Source organism: Falco cherrug, chromosome 6 (genome assembly GCF_023634085.1).
Source record: "Falco cherrug isolate bFalChe1 chromosome 6, bFalChe1.pri, whole genome shotgun sequence".
Lineage (NCBI taxonomy): Eukaryota > Metazoa > Chordata > Aves > Falconiformes > Falconidae > Falco > Falco cherrug.
The window spans coordinates 81,369,404-81,387,093 of record NC_073702.1 but is presented as its reverse complement, the minus strand read 5'-3'; the positions used below and the strand labels follow the sequence as shown (position 1 = coordinate 81,387,093).

The window sequence follows — 17,690 nt, the reverse complement described above, 5'->3', positions numbered from 1 at the left end:
GTGCCACTGAGAGTTCCAATTTCCATCAGAACACTCTTAGAGGAACATTAGAATTGAAAGGAACTGTGAAATTTTCTTGAAGATTTGTTCTTGCTAATGTTTGCTGGCTTCAGTGGGTAGTGCCCTGATACATGCTAGTATCGGTAAATATTTTAGTGTGTCAAGGTCTGATTTCCTGTTCTGATAAAGCTATTTCTGCAAGCAGCCAGTGTACTTCAAGAAGCACAGGTGTTCGTTTTTTTCTTTTCCACACCAGCTCTAATCTTGCTTTTGCTACCAGCCAAAAGCTTGCTTGTCATTTCTTGATGGATCCTGTGCCTTAATCATTCTCAATATATGTTCCTGAGGTGTTTGAAGACAGCATTGTCAGAACACAGTCTGCTGAGGGACTTTAGTGTTCTTTAGCTAGACAACAAAAGAGTTCAGATCACTCTCTGCAAAACCATGCATTAAGGATTTAAATCTTTTTTTTTAAAAAAAAAAAAAAAATCACACCTTTTGAAACGATTACTTTCCAAACAAGGTTTGGGTATGAAAAAAGTACCCAAGAGACTTCATTGAAGATTGCCTTTTAACTTTTACTGCAATATGCCAAGGAAAGTGTAGTAGAAATATAAATCTTACTAAGGATCATGCCCAGCTGAAAACATTGTTCAGGGCTTCCTCTCCCTGATGATCAGTAATTCTGATGAATACCCGAGTTTTATTGTCTGTTACATCACTTAATCATAAAAGACTACTCTAAGTTTTCTTTCCCTTGTCCTGATTAAGTCTGTCTTCATTTGTCAGAAAACATTGTTTTCCTAAATGTAATGACTCAGCTTTTGAAAAGGTTGAGGGTAGAGATCTGCCAGACTGATCTCCCCAGATGGGTTTCCTTCTGCTTTGAGATCCAGCTGCATTTCCCATGCTGCCTGCTGTGGGCAACAGGCTTTTTTCCTTCTTTTGCAGTCCTCGTTTTATATGTGGCCCATTTCTGCGCTGTGGGGCTTACGTATTATTGAAATGTAGCTGGTGTTGTGTGTTAGAAAACAAGAGAAAATTATATATATATATATATAATTTTTTTTTCACTCCCTTAGGCTGCTGCAGAGGCTTTTTATCATGTTCTGAGATGAGACAGGCTGAGGAAAAGGTTGTGTAATCCCTTTGATAGATACGTGTGACAGGCTGTCTTCTTTCTTTTACCCTGTAAGAAAAATGTGGGAGTTGAGCTTAAAGGTTCCCTGTTTGTATAGAAAGAGAAGCTTGGAAAAGGACAGTATCCTGTAGTTGTCAGGTGTGGACAATGAAAGGGCAAGTACACAAAAGAAGATGTCTGTGAGGAGCTTTTACTGCATAGAATTTCATTTTCAGGTTCCTAATTTTTGACAAGTGTAGGCTATGAGGAGACAAATGGCGGCTTGCAATTAGACGAGCAGCTGGTATTGACAATTCCATGAGTTTATTCCTGGCTTTGTTTCATAGACTCTGAATGAGCTGTTCAAACTCTCAGGCCTTCCACGGAATAGCAATCATCAGACCAGTTCTCATGATGCCCCTATGAGATAACTCATTTATTACTTGTCATTGTTTTGCCTGACTGCAGGAAGAAAGGCTGAGGCCAAGATCTGTGAACTTACGGTATAATAGATGTGTAGAAACCACTGCAGGACTGAGTGGGAAAGAAACCCTGAAACACTAGAGACTATTTTTTTTTCTCCTTCTCCCCACCGCTGTTTTATACCCCACAGATTCATGTAAAGCTTTTTCAAATCATCCACATCTTTCCCTGGGCCCCCTCTGAATGTAAGCTTTTTTTTTTTTTTTCTGTCTGCGTTGTCTGCACACATCTCTCCCTGCTCCTGCAGCTACCTTCTTTTTGGTCTACTTGATATGCATATCTCTTTATTCAAGCTTGAGCTCTTACACACAGCTCAGCTTTGGGCAGTTGGATCAAGTTCTTGAGTGGAGCTCTGGGAGCAATTTGTAGTTCAGGAGGAAGGGAGAGGAATGGAGAAAAACAGCTAGATTCCAAAATGGGCATTTTGCTGCATGTAGGAGCTTTTAGGATGTGGCCTTCAGATAATAAGAGGAGGAAATATTTTGACATTATTACAAGAAACAGAAGTTCATCATATTTTCTGAAGGCAGATTTTTGCAAGAGCATTGCCTTAGCTTAAGATGCTGGTAAAACATGACTTAAAGCTAATTTGAAAGGACTGCTTTTAGATCTTTCTCTTTGAGCCTATACAATACACAGCTGTGCCTGCAGAACATACAAATCTGCTGGCTCAGCACGTCGTCTTTGCCTGTCATTGAAAAGGTGTATGTGGGAGTGTGGGATCCGTATGCATCGTTTCTGCAAGGAAGAGTATTGGAGGTTCAGTAGCTAGCACTGTTATTTCTGAGTCAATACCACGTTCTGCCTTTTTGTGTTCAGTTTTTTCCAATAATCTTGTCTGGCTGAGGTCAGTTGAGAATAAAGACATTATTTTTGTCTGTACACAAGTGTTTCTGCACTCAGTTCACTGAAGTTCTTATAGCAGTTGAATTGCACAGAGCATTCAGTTTTTGTTTAACATTCATATTAAGCACTGTGATGTTAGAAGATTCTACTACACAAAAAGATACTCTTTACTGGTGAATGATGTGATCCTGGCAGATACTTTTACAGTGGCTGTTTTAAGTGTTTTGAGAAACATCTGTGCCAGTTTCTAGCTCCTGTTAATTCTTCAGTCTTTAGATCTCAAAGGATATTTCATTTTTCAATGAGGTCAGTGATGCTTTGCAGTCTAATGAACAGTGTTTCACCACTATAAGATGGGGAAGGAGAGGCGCAAAGTTCAAAGGAAGTTCCCTAGGTCATCCACCAGGTCGGTGCCAGAGCAGGAGAGGGTCCCTCTGCAGTCGTTGCATCACTAAAAGCACTATTTAATATAGTGACTAAGTAATTGGATTATGTAGAAACTGCCATCTATCATGTACCACCTTTTATTGTTTCTGAGTGCTTCTCATGAGTGCAGTTATAAGCAGCAAAACAGATACTCTCTAAAATCAGAAAAGAACAAAATGATTCTCTATTGCAAAAGAATTATGAATTCCATTGTTTCATGAATTGGTTGGTTATATTTATTAATGTGAGCTAACTGGTTTCTTCTATAGTACTGCAGTGCAAAAAATGCTGATTCTTTGATGAAATGATCCATTATCTGAACTTCTATTTCAGATGCTGCTCATTTGATGTGGTTTGAAAGGCTCTATGTGTGGCTTCAGTGCTTTGAGAAATACATTTTGTATCCAGCTATAATACTGAATGCCCTCACCATTGATGCTTTCTCAATTAGTAAATACAAGAAGCTTGGTACACAGTAAGTATGTGATTAGTAGAATATTTGGTTTTAGACTGAAGACTGAAAAATGAAATTGTTTCTTAAATGTCTGTTTGCTTGTCAGACTTTGCTTTCGTGCATTATTAGTTCAGTGTACAATAATCATTGGCTTTGCTCAAAGAAAAAAGCAAAACTACCTTAGCACATGCTAAGACATGACTCCAGTGAGAGAGAAAGAAATTAAAAGATTAAGGAGCTATATATAGATATATATGGAATGTCTAACTGTCAATTAAAAGCAAGACACACTATACCAGGCTGCAGGTGTTTGATGGGCATAAACACAGTGGGGTAACTAGAATTAATCAGATGAAAATGAGAAATCTAGGCTGGATATCAGGAAACGTTTCGTAGCTGAGGATTTTTAAGACTACGATGTAGTCTCCCAAAGGAATTATCAGCAGCTTCACCGCACAAGTCTTCTAAGGCAAGACTGAATAAAATATTCAACAGTGTAGAATGGTGGGTAGTCCTGCATTAAGAGTGGTTTGAGAAAGGCAGGGATACAAGTTTTTCCAGGGTCTGATGCCTGATATTAAGCAGCACTGGTGATGCTGATCCGTGGTCTCAGTGTGATCCTTGCAGACAGCCTTTTATGGTAAATATTTTGGTCAGTGACTTGCCTACTGCAGATATTCAGCAGGCTTAGTGACTGCAGTATCCCCAGCGAGCAGAGTTTCTGCAGTCTTTTTATCAGAATGACAGTGATGCAGATGATAAAAACAAAGAAACAGCCTGTGTTCAGGAAGGAAGGTTCCAGCAGCAAGAAAAACTGCTGGAGGGCGGGGGAGTTCCTCAGTATTAATAATAATTTAGATTCTTAACTTTAAATATTAAATAAAAGAACTTTGATGTAAACATTGCATGTTGTTTTAATTATTCCTGTCTTTTGAAGAGCAATGCAGCTTTAGGGACTGCACAGCTATAAGGAAAATGTGGCCCCTGCTTTTAGGGGCTGAAACTAGGACTAGGTCGTTCATCTGATTTTCTGCATATTCCTCCCAGACAGCTCCTTCTCCGCAGAGGCTCTCGGCCATCACTCGGAGATAGCCTGTGTAGTTCCCCACCGATGTTTTTCCAACCAGGCACTTGGGGGAGATGCTAAGGCCAAGGTGGTTCAGGAGCTTAGGTGCGTTGTCCAGGGTGAAACTGAGTTCACACTCATCCCTCTGCTTGGTTCTGTAAGGCTGGCAGAGCTAAAGGTAATCAAAATGTCGTTTGTCACTAGCAGACATGACTGAATACGTGCACAGAGCAAATACGTAGGGTTAGGAAGGTGCTATTTTTACATAGTCATTCCTCCAAGCTAGATTGCACTTTAAAGCGTCACCTCCCTCAAGTGTTCAGAAGTAGTGCGTCAGTCCCCCAGAAATCTTGAGATTAAAGAAAGTAATTACATTTGTCAGCCTTTGATTGTTTGGCCTGTAGGGGAATACTACAGTCCTTTCCTTCCCCATCCCCCTTGTATCGGTGTGATCACCTTGGATTTAAAACCTGTGTTTTCCTCTTTTTCTTGTAACTGAGGTCTATCCACAGCACTCCCAGGGTCCCTTCTTCTCCGGCACTCCTCTTTAATACCCTTCCCCAGCAGCTCCCATGGCAATGCCACGCACAAAATGTTCATCTTCGGGTCCTACTTCTTTCTCCTCAACTCTGCAAGCCTGTGAGGAGTCCTGGGTTCTCCTTGCTCTTTCCGTGTACAGTATTACTGAGGGTTAACGTGTTGGTTTCCGTTGTTGGAACATTCCTTAGTTATTGCTCACCCAAGGATCAGACCGCATCACGCTGCGGAGGAGGGAACGCACTCTCCTGCTCCGTGTCTGAAAGTGGCTGAGGTGGTACATTTTGCCTGATTTGCTTTTGAAGTTTTTTCTCAATTTGCATGCGTTTTTTAAAGAAGCTTCATCTTGCTTTGTGATTTAAAGGACTGAGGCGGTTTGCTTCCTGAGGAGGCAGAACAGCTCCTTTGCAGCCAAGAGTTTGCTTGAGCTTCCCAGACCCCGATGTGCTGGTTATTAATGGGACCCACGCTGACAAGCTGCAGTGCCTGCCCGTGCTACCTGCCACGGAGGCTTCACAAATAAGCCCCCCTTCTCTCTCTCAGGCCCCAGGAAAAGCATCTTGTGTGGCAATATCTTTAAAGAAGAGGGATAATGAGCAAATTATCTTCTGTTACCCCTGAGAGCATTATTTTTTAAAATGTCTCTCTCTCTTTTTTTTTTTTTTTTTTTTTTTTTTTTTTGTGACATTTTCCACATGTTAACAGATCCAAGGAGGAAACTTTAAATTTTCCGTGTGAAAATTCCTCCATGTTAAAAGATATTTTTTTCTTTCCGAAGGATGTGAGATCCAAACGGTTTATACAGGGCACACTGGAATGGCTTCTAGTTGCTTCAGAATCTATTTAGCTTAGTCACTAGATTTTCCACTCAGAAATCTGGGGCAAATTGAAAAGAACAGCTTTGACAAGGTGAGAAATAAGGTAAGCTTGGCATTTCATTCCAACAGTGATGTCCTGGTGATCCTTTAGAATGACCTGTACTCAGATAAAGTTAGTCTGCGTTACAGAAGATACACAATAATGAATAAATGCCACATAAAATAAAATCAAGCTGGAAATGTGCAGATGCAGGAGCCTTGCTAGAATGATAAAAACCTGTTGAGAGCTTCCTGGCTTGTCAAGTGTCAGTCATGGCAGCAGGTATACTGGTTCACAGCAGGATGGAGAAGAACCTTCCATGGATCTTGCAAATACCTGGCCTACTTTGTCACTCATTGTGCATTGAAGTCCCTGGTTGTTTTCATCAGCATCAAAAAGACAGTGCATCTTGCTTAAGAGAGGTCACCTGGCTCTCAGTTCACGGGGCTGTTTACTTGTACATCTCTATTCGGTTTGGGTTGTCTTTTCAGGAATAGATCCAGTACAGTTCTTGGTCATCAACATGCAAAACTGCAATCCAGATATACTTGTTCAACTTCCAGAAAACGCTGAGGGTACCTGATATCACTAAACACTCCGAAATTTGATGTGATGGTTCATTAGGAGGCTTGAGCCTGAGCATGCCCAGAGCTTTCTGAAAACATCACTTGTCTCCGCTCTTATCCTGACTAGGACCCAGAAACCAAAAAGTTTAGAGCTGAGAGCTGTTTTGCAGCATCTCCTGTATGTGATCAAGATTGAGTTCTCTGCTTTGATATCCTTCCTTTTAAAAACCTTGATAGAGAAAGTGGTGTTGTCCATTTCCATTAACCACTCCAACTGCTAAGCACTTACCAGGAAAGTAGAGGCCACAGGAGGTTTGCGTGTGATTCCTCCTGCTTTGGCAGTAAGGAAATTCTTACAGGAGTGGGGAATCATGTGTTTCAATTCCTGCTCCTGACCCTGTTGCTGTGGGTTTTAGTCGTTGTTGAGTAAAATACAGAATCGTGCAAGTGTTCGTGGTCTGGAGCCCAGTACCATGTCACATCTCAGGGCAGTGCCCATCAGTGCTTCTCTGCCTTGGACTGAAAAAGACCTTCCAACTCTTCTTGGCACAGATTCAGCCAAGGAAGGAGGAGTTGATGGTAACTTGCAGGATGAGATGTGTGTCCGAATCCCTCCAGAGCTGGAAAGTGATTGGATCTGGGTTCCTTCCTTCCCAGGGAAGCCGTGTAACCAGTAGGCTGCTGCAGAAAAGTCTGGCTGCACGGCTGCTCATTTGAAGGAAAAGAGCTGTGCGCAGTTCCCTGCAAGAATGGTGAGAAGCACTGAGGTGTGCTGGAGGGGATGGGGGGGACAAAAGGGGGACAAAGGATCCTCACCTGCAGGCTGAGGTCAAGGTGAGTTAGGCGGGAGAGTATTTTCAGACATGTCACTGTCCTGAGGAATTTCCGTAGGGTGGCTTTAGACAGCTGCTTGCTGCCTGATTCTGCACTCATGCTGGAGAAGGAGCCAAGGTTGGATTTTAATTTACCCAGGTGATCTAGAAGTTAATAATCTGTGTCTGAGACCTTTCTAGGATCTAACCCCCAGAACAGGCTGTATTATCAAGAGATCAAAATTGTTGTCTAAGCAAGACCATCTTTCTAATTCTGTAATAATCTTACGACCAAAATTTAAAAAGGTGGACACCCTTGTCTCAAGAGTTTAGATATATATCCAGAAACTGGAGTGGTTATTTAAATCCAGGAGGTGCCAGCACATTACCCCCATCTTTCCTTCTCACATAATTGTATTTTCTTACACAGAAAACTGTGTTGTTTTCTGGAGAGTTCAAAGAGGAATGTTACCTTCTTGGAGATACAGCAGCAAGCACTTTAATTTTTAAAGATTAGACTTCTTGGTTTTTCTGTGTGGTCACTTGCTATTTAGAGTTCTCAGCTGAAGTTCACTCTCTGGAATATAAGAAGGGAGAGTAAAATGCAGATTGCAGACATTTTACAGCACATAGGTGCAACACACAATTTCTTTTCATCTGATGAAGGAATTTCTATATAGAAATATTTGACCTTCCGATCAAGAACAATGGTAAGAATTTTAATCACTTTACATCTATGAGTGTTTCTATCCAGAATTTTGACATTGTGGCTAATGAAATTAGGAGAATAATTGTAAACTGTATCATCATGTGAAATTTCTAGTAATAAAAACCCTGGAGTTCAAGATTTCTTTACAAATTATAGTAATGTATTAATGGAAGTGCCAAGATACTTCACAAACTTAAATTTTATTTTAAGAGCAATGTAAAAATATCCTTTTTAGATTCTTAGGTTGTAGTAGTCAATGCTGTTCTTTGTAGTACAGTGTTCTTTCATTATTACAGATTACAAGTGTGTAATAAGGGAAAAATGTGAAGTTGCACATGGGTAGAATAAATGTGATTATTAAAAGAACATGGGAATAATATCAGAAATCAGTAAGATGTGTAGATTTAGATATATATAGTGATCTAAAATACATCTGGCACAGCTACTTGTATTTAAGACCTTCCTAATTTAATGCTTTATGACTTTGACTTGATTAGGTTTTTCTTTCTGCCTTTCTTACAGCTGTGATATTATCCTGATAACAGTTGCTGGGATGAAACTCCTCCGCTCCTCGTTCTGTAATCCTATTAATCAGTTTGTTACTTTGAGCTTTACTGTGATCTTCTTCCGATTTGACTACAGAGATATTTCAGAAAATTTCTTGCTGGATTTCTTCATGATGTCCATCGTGTTTCATAAGGCAAGTTTTATAGCTCCTGTCATTACTTTGGTAAATATATTTTCAGAGCTTTATGTATCTTCTCAGTGTCACCATGCTCATCAATATGTGGTAGGATTTCTTAGAAGTAATGAATGCATATATAGACAGTTTATTGGTACTATAGAGGAAAAAACCTTGAAACCAAGGTTCCAGTTAAATGTTTTCTCTGGTTTTGTGCAATGTTTTGCATTTGCTTTTTGTTCACATGTTGCTATAGAAAGTTCAGAATTGTTGTTTTCAAGAGGAGGAAAATCCTCAATGAGTTGGAAAGAGCCTCTTGAGTCATTAGTGCAGGGCTGCCCTCCAGATCAATTGCCTGGTGTTTTTATCTGGGTTTCCTTTGAATGCCTCTACTGTTTGACTCAACAACTTCCTTTGGGAAATTATTCCATTATCTAATCATCCTCATGATAATAAATGTTTTCCTAATGTCAGCCTTAACATTTTTCTTTTCCCTTTTTTTCAGTCTGTTACCCTTGTGATGCTGCCCTTAACCTTAACCTCAGAGCTCCTTCCTCTCTTTTACGTTGTTAACTCTTGGAGGGTGCTGTAGTTGAATTTACTTTAAAAAAGACCTTTCTGCACCAGTCAGATCAGATCCTGTCCTGATTTGCTATCTGTGCTCGTTCACTGAAAGAAGCGCATTTAACTTGATAAAATATGAGAAAATATTGAATACTTGCCTAATGCTTTTACCAATTCTTTTGTATTTTGTTTTGGTTTAAAACTTGTTGGTCCCTGACTGCCATAACATACAATACAGTTTGTTCTGAAGCTCTGGTGAGGTGTTTGGTTTTGTTGTTGGGGATTTTTTGGTCAGGCTTGTTTGCTTGGTTTCATTTTCTAAAATATTCCTACCATATGTGTGAATATGACCCAGCTAACACCACTTAATTTCTGAGAGGAGAAAGACATGGTTCCATATTGACGGCTGCGTGTGCTGTGGAGATGCCCAACGATGTGTGTGGAGATATTTAGCCCTTCTACACAAGGAGTGTCAGCTCAGACCACTGTCCATGCCCACCTAGAAGTTCCAGGCTTCCTAAGGAAAGACGCAGTTCGTTAGTGTTATGTTGGGAGCTCCCAGTCATTCAGGCAAAAAGTGAAGCAGAAACTCGGTGCTTTTCCTGGTTCATATCTGTGCTGCTCTCAGGGAGGAGGAGAAGGGAGGAATAAGTCAGTGAGGGAACTTGGGCTTTTTCTTTTTTCTGAACTCTTGGACCACACTCTAATGGAGATTCACCTGCCTCAAGCCTTCAGCCCTCAGACTCCTTGTTCTGCTTTCTCTCTGCAGGGGTGAGGAGGCAGGACTTGGGGAGGGAGGGCAGTAGAAAAGGAGGAGAAGAGCTGATACAAACCCTGCTTTAAAAAGAACCCCCGCTCCATGCTCCGTGATCCTAAAATACAGTTAAAGTAAATTTTTAAGCTTCTTACCTTGGAGCAAAAGACGAGCAGTGAAAGTGATGCAGAGCATTGTGGCAGTTTTCAGTTGTCAGCATTACCGTATTCCCTAGAGTAAGGGGTGAATTTCTGTCTCCGAAGAAGATTGTCGGTGATGTGCATCAGTGGACATCCCATGTCTGGATAATGACCTGTTTAGTCCTAGAATTCATTCTCCAAAAATCTCTTTACAGGATCAAAAAATTGGCACCCTAGAATTGAAAGTCATACTATTCATTAATTATTTTGAAAATGTTGATCTTCTGAGCGTATCACACAATAGTGGTGTTTTTTATATATTCCTAAAAATAGGATTATTTCAGGTTTTTGGAAGAGAGGTAAGTAAAAGCTTTTCAATGGGCTTTTTTTGGGGGGACTTGCTCGAGTAGTTTAAAGCTACTATTTACAGTAGAACGACTGGTGATAGCAATAAGAATGAGATACTGAAGGATGCCTATCAAATTAAGCAGAGATGTTTGCTAGAATAATTACTACTCTACCAGACTGAAAGTTTGTACGACAGACGTGTTCTGAAAATGTAGTTTTAGCATTGATCTGCCATCTTCTTCAGTGTGATAATATCTGAAATTTTGCAGGTCATCAGTTCATCAAGTGGACTTGTCCTTGTTCCATTTTAAAAAACTAATGTTAAATGGTTGAATTATTTATATTAGAAAAGCACATGCACAGTTACACAATGATCATTACAGCCAATCTGAAAAATAGCAATTTAAGTCTTATTAATGCAAATCATAAAAGGCATAACTTTTCTTTAGCCCAATTGAAGTCTGAGCTTTAATCAGTTCAATATTGTGGAACTTTATGAACAGATATGGGCACTTGAGGATAAAGATGGTGTGTGTTTATTCCATATTCCATACTATAGGCCCTAACCAAGCTGCAATTCACCTCTGTTCCTAAAAGGTTTATGGGTCTTCACACATTCTGTCTGTCTGTAGTTCAGTCATTTTTATGTTTGCAACTATTTTTAAAAAGAAAACCAAAACCTGAGAGAGTCTCTATTACCATCACTTTTGGCTATGCAGAACTTACTACACAGTCATAGCTGGTTTCTGCTTATTCATTGAAAAAGTCAACTTACCACCTTCTGAATTAGAGAACACTAGGAGTGCTGTGCCTTTAGGCAGAGTGATGGTAATTTTTAAGCATGGTTACCCCACAAAAAAATATTTGCATGCTCTCAAAGCACTGTGGTAGTAAGCATTTATTTTCTTCTGCCAGGCACCAGGGAAGCAGGCATCTAAATTCAACAGACATCCACAACTGCACTAGTGACTCTTGAAGCAGATTATGTTGAATAAAACTTTGCTCATAATGTTCGGTAGAATATTTCTGAATATCTCACTGATTGTGCTTCCCTCATTTTCCCCATTGTGCTGTTGATTTAATGTAATTTAGTCAAATCAGAAGCTCCAAAAGAGCGTATTACTCCCTGAACAAGTTGAGGCATGGAAGTCTGAATTGCTGCTCACAGATTTCTATCTGTGTTTGCAAATAGCCAAGCCACCCACACTGAGTAACACAGAGAACAAAAGAGTCTATTCAGTTCAATTCCTGAGGATATTTTAACCAAGATGGATTTTTTTGTCTTTTTAACATCATAGGACTTACTAATGCAACACAGTTAATTAACTTCTTTTAAAAATATCATTAGCTGTTTACATTTTGACAAGTTGCAGAATGTGAAAACTTAATGCTATAAAATTTGATTAGGTGTATGCAGAGTGTGCTGGTTTGTCTTTCAAATTGTCTTGGGAAGGCAGCAAGAAAAACTTTTAGGAAAGACTTCCTTACTTATTTTTAAGAGTGATCGCAGCTTTCAATTTAAGTGGAACAGGACTTCTCCATCTTTCTTCTGCTAAGGCTTTCCATGTAGCCAGCCTAATTTGTGTCCTTGGCTACAGCCTGGGATTCTTTTGTCCAAAACTCCTTTTGTCAAAACAAATGTTTTATCCAAAACGCCTTCTTTAAATCAGAGCTGAACAGCCTTTTAAAAATACGCGGTTGCTCATTCAGAAATGATGGGTGTAGTGCTATGATGTATACTCTACATCTACAGGATGTCAAACTGGATAATCAAGACAGACATCTTGGTCTACATGACTCCATGTAAACTCTTTAAATGACCCAGTTGTTCTCCCTGGACTTTTTAAAAGATGACAGTGCCAAGGTTAATAAGAATGTTCATATTAGTTGAAACTGGAAACCCACAAATAACTGAGAATGTATTCTTCATAGGCATAGCAAGGGTGGAATATATAATAGGACTTAGGAGATTTCTTCCCGGGCTTCTAACAGTAGGAAAAGCTCTGAGACTTCTTCTGTAGTAGGGTAAAAAATATGGGAATATTAACCAGTTTAATAAATTGTTTGGGAATGATGAAAACATGGGCCTGCCTTCTACTTTTCTGATGTCTACTGGCATAATACTAAACGGCGGAAAAACTCTTAATGCGTTTAAGACATGTATGAGAGGGAGAGCGTGAGCATGGTCACATGTTACAGATCATCTAGTCCATCTTTCCTCAGTATGATTTAAAAAAAAGTCAGAAAGGAATGCGGTGCCCAGCACTGCCCTTCTTGGCAGATGTGTGAGCTGCTTTTAAAGGATGTCTGGAGTAACAACTGTTCAAGTCAAGAATGAAGAGGTATTGTGAAGTGGCAACCCATGCAAATCATTCAAACAGCAAGGATATCAGTTTGGAACTGGCTGAGTGTTAACAAAGATGCTCAGGGCAAGGCTTGTCCACAGCACTTTAGCTGTGCTCTCTTAAAGATATGGCTTTCTATTTTACCCAGTGCCAGGGGCATCCTCTAAATCTTGCTGTGGCGAGGGGTCATGGTGTCTCTCTGAACTGCTTTAGGAACCTCAGGTGGTGCTGCTGATACTGAGCTGAAGGAGCAAAGACAGCAAAAAAAAAAACCCCACCTCAGTAGTGTGAACGTGGAGGCTTCTGGCTATAGTATGCCCTTGGCTGCTACAAAAAACTGGTGGAACTTTTTTGCTAGTCTGCTCACTACGGTTAGCAACCAGCAGCGTGTTGGAGATTCCTGTGTGCCAAACTGTGGTGAACTGGCCCTTCTACGTGCAACTCTTGCATCTGTAGAGCACAACTGAGAAATTATACCTGTACTCTCGAATATGTATTTTTGACAAATCTGTGTAGCTTCCTTTGAGCCCTAAAGAAAGAGCCACGCCTAGTTTATGCAGTCGTCTGCTACACAGATCTGGATGTGTATGTTAAGACCCAGTGTCGCTGGCCGTCTAATGTATAGGGCCACAACTCTGCATCTCTTTCAGTGCCTTGTGTGTTCCTGGCAGGCAGTTTAATGGCCTCTTAATTTGTGTGTGTGGATGAACTAATTAGCAATACTAAAATATGAAATCACCTTATATTTTCTTATAGTCAAGTCCTCTGAGAGTTCTGAATTTGTCTTCATGCATAAGGCAAAATAATCAAAGAACCAGAGCTTGTTAAATTTGCCTTCATTAACACTGAATTCATTTGCCTAAGTACTCTTACCCCTGCTGAGCTCACTTAAGAATACAATTTCCCTGTCTGATATTTTTTTCTTCTTTCCCAGAATACATTTTCCAGCTAATAAGGAATCCGCATTTTTTTATAAGAATCTTTCTCTTCCTGTATACTTCTTTCTGCCATAGGATCCAATTTATGAAAGAGGATCTTTATGTCACAAGTAACTCCAGCTAAGACAGCCAGTTTGTAACAGCCTGCCAGACCTGTGCTGATGAGGCTTAACTTTCAACATCCACAGCACAGTCCTTTGGACAGGAAAGAAATTAGGCGTGTCATCTTGTTTTCCTTCATTTTATGAGGAAGTGCTACCAAGTGCATTGACCTTCTTGGTCCTTGGTTGAGGTCAAGTAATTAACCTATTGGATCTTTTTATTGCCTTTGTGGCAATAAAACTCTTGGTTAGTTGGCATGTCCTGTTGATTGATTTAGGTGCTGCTTATAAGTCAAAAGCCTTTTTCCTTTCCCCTTGTGATTTTTCATCCTTCTCTAAATCTGGTGTTTCACTTCAAAGCTTCTGGCACTAAGTCGTTAATTCATATTTTAATCCATTTCTTGCTGTTCGTGCATACTGAAATCCAACATCTTAATCAGCTGCGCCCTCTTGGCTCACAGCTGTTTCCTCAACTTTTGATATCTGGCGTATAAACCCTGTTAAGACACTTTCTGCTGAGTAAAATACCCAAGGCTACACCTGATATTTGACAGGATAATCCCAGTGGCATTTTCCATAGATGCCTTAACTCTCTTGAGCACTGTACAGTTCATGTTTCCTTGTAATATTGGAGAAATGGTTTAATTGATTTTTCATTCAGCCTTCTGTCACTGACCTTTTTGTCAGACTTCATTCCTGACACTATTTCCAAATTGCATTTTCTCTCTTTTTTTGTGTGTTTTTTCCTTTAGAACGCGACAAACGCACTCAGGAGCACAGGGAGGTGTACGCTTCCTGGGTCAGTCTGGCTGGCTGCACGCTGAGGACTGTGTTCATATACGTTCTTGCTGATAGAGGTGTGTTTTGCATCTGGTGATGCAGGCACTGAACGAGAAATCGAGAGCATCTGGCACTTCAGCGCACAACTTCCTCTGTGCCTTTTTTTACGTCTGCTTTTTGTAAAGGAGATTTCTGGGATGATGCGGTCTTGGCAGGAGCCGTGCCTGTGAAAGCTTCACTGAAGAGGCTGGATCAGTGCAGCTCCCAGCTGATTTATTTTGCTTGTCTGGCCCTTTGCAAATTAAGCTGATTAGCTCTGATTTTGTCCTTTTTGCCCACCTCAGGAGATATGGGAGATGGTTTCTTACAGTCCCGCAGGCTCCTTCCCTGGGCTTTTGCTGTCATCTGACAATGTACGAAGAAGCAGCATCTGCCATGAGCAGATCCAGGGCTGTTAGGTTATATCATCATCTTATTGTCATAGTCCTCATCATGCTTGCTTCTGCCTGATGGTTAACATTGAACTTCAAATATAAGGCTTCTGAGGCTTGTTACCCAAAATAGTTTAAAACATGCCTGTTTTGTACTCTGTCGATGTTAACTGCTGAGCACTGTGTTTCAGGAGTATATTCCTCTGAGGCTTGATATCAGAGCCTAGGACTGATTATAATTTGATCCTCTTATATATGTTGCATTAGACAATGATCTTGAAATCCCACAATATAAAGGCTTCAAATGTCTGTAAGCAGATGCAAATAAAGACAGCCCAGAAAGTGTTTGTTGCAGATTCAAACATCGTGCTCTTCAAATATGCCAATAGAATGTCACAATGACTTAAGACATAAACATTACAAACCTTTAATATTTCCAGCAAGTCTTGTTTTGTAGGACTTCGTAAGTGAAGTTTGTTTTAAATGACATTAAATAAAAACCAGAAAGTCAACGATTTGTAAAGCAAAGCCATAAACTAGAATAAAATTATTTCACCTAATTTTAATTTCATATCCATAAGCACATACATGCTTACAACTTTTCCCTCTTGATGTATTTTAATTTTTATTGACATAAAAAAAAAGAAGAAAAAGATTACCAGTAGGTATTAGAATTTCCTTCCAAGACTCGGAGCTACCAATTGACTAGAATTAGCATAACATGAAAAACTAAATACCCTCCTAGCATCTGAGAGTTCAAATCCATCCCGGTTTCTCAGGATCTAAACAGGAACATAAAGAAATACCTGTTCAAAGCAGGAAATAATTGCTTTCTGCATTTAACTTTTTTGATCTCTCAATTTTGAGTTGCACATAAAGCATATAGCCATATGTATATGACAGTTATTTTTGTTTAAAACCAATTTGTGCATATACTTTAAAAAAAAAAACACAGCAAAATTCAAGCTTAGCAAGAAAATGTTAATGTTTATGCATTATTTAGTCCCAGTATTGCCAAGGATTCTGCCCACACAGAGTCCCAACAGATGCTAAACAGATAGAAAGGCTGCCAAAAGCTGAAAGCATTGCGGTGTCTCCACCTCACATTCGGTGCCATTTAAATTCAGGTGTTAATCTATGCCCAGTTTATTGGAATCTACCCAACTGACAAAAGGAGGTCACGTTTTCATGTTTCGGACTCCCAAAATCTTTTCTTTAATGTATATTAACTAATTTCTGTTAACTTCTAGTTTGTAATGTTACTTAAATTCTGTTAAGTAAGAATAAACAGATGTAAAAGAAACCCTGAAAAGATAATTCTTTGCCTTTTCTCTGTTTATAGTTGTATAGAACACTAGCTTATGCACCAGAGGTCTGTAGAGGCTCTTCAGAACTCGCAGAAGACTTAAGGATGATTAAGATAATAAAATGTTTGTGTCCACATAAAATAAATATGAAAGATGGATGAATGTTCTGGACTTTCACTTGAAAGTAGTGGGAATGTGCTGGTTTAAATGCACTGAATATACTGATAATTTAAACTCTTTATCAAAGATTTAAAAACTGTTTACTCTGCAAAACTGTCACATGAGTAAAGATATATAGGAATATTAGAACTTTATGTCCCCTAAATAATATATCATTTTTCTGCTTAGTGAACTGTAGAAAACATAGATGATCTAAGAAGGCTTAATAAAAATATTCTTGTATAAATCATCCTAAACTGGGATGCAGAAGTCTTAATGAAAAATTACTCTTTTATACATGTTTGAGGAAATCATTATGAAGAGAGGGTTAAAACTCAGCAGAGATTTTTTTTTTTTTTTCCTAATTTATATGGGAAGGTTCCCCCTTTGTATCTAGCACTGTTAAAAAGTATACCTCACACCCTCAGGAGCAAGTTATTACCCTCATTCAAAGAAACCTTTACAGAGGATAAATTGCATATTTTACAGATTCATTGAAGGGCTGAGGTGTCCCATTAGGTCCCATGGAATTGTTTTTGTCTAGGTTGTCTAAATGTACCCTTAATTTATCGTTCTTACTTAGGGTGTCTTCGTTTCTCCATGCTTTCCCACAGGTCTCAGGGCCCTGTGATTCCTGGAGGCTTGCCAGTAAAGACCAAGGCAAAGCCAGCGTTGAGTACCTTGGCCTTCTCCGTGCCTTTTGTCACCAGGTCCCCTGCCCCGTTCAACAGCCAGTCCATGTTTTCTCCCCCCAGTCTGTCTCTTACTGCCAATGTACCCGCTGAAGTCCTTTCTCTTGCCTTTTCATTTCCTCACTGGATGCAGCTCCAGAGGGGCTTTGGCTGTTCGAACCTTTTCAAATGCTATATTGTTTCTGACTACTTAAAAAAATGTGGATGGGTTTCCTCTTTAGCTGGTGTCTTATGATCATTGAAGACTGAAATGCAGTTAGTTATAGTTGAAATAAGGGAATGACTGTTTCTGAGGATCAGCTTCCTCCTATTTATGAAGGCGTTTTTTTGGAACTTCATCTTCTTCCCATGACAAAAGCAATTGCGCTTTCCGAATCCTTGGAGTTCCTTTATCAGATAAAGGAGAAAGCATATTGTAAATTGGGTAAAAATGGCAGGGAGAAATACTTTTTCAGCTGGTTCTACCAAATGAAAAAGAGAAAATGTAAAGGCAAGTCCCCCCTTCCTAAATCTCTGTATTACAGTTGCCAGGTGGCATCACCTTTAGCAGTGACAGTTACGTAGGTAGAATG

At 39.6% G+C, this 17,690-nt stretch overlaps 1 protein-coding gene across 1 annotated transcript in view; it reads left to right on the top strand.

The window, feature by feature from the left end:
* PCNX2 (pecanex 2) overlaps window positions 1-17,690 on the top strand; it is a 159,698-nt gene that overhangs the window by 78,782 nt on the left and 63,226 nt on the right. Inside the window, exons 20-21 of the mRNA XM_055713484.1 lie at window positions 3,209-3,350; window positions 8,400-8,577. Of these exons, the coding sequence (XP_055569459.1) occupies window positions 3,209-3,350; window positions 8,400-8,577 (320 nt within the window). The remainder of the gene's footprint in view (window positions 1-3,208; window positions 3,351-8,399; window positions 8,578-17,690) is intronic.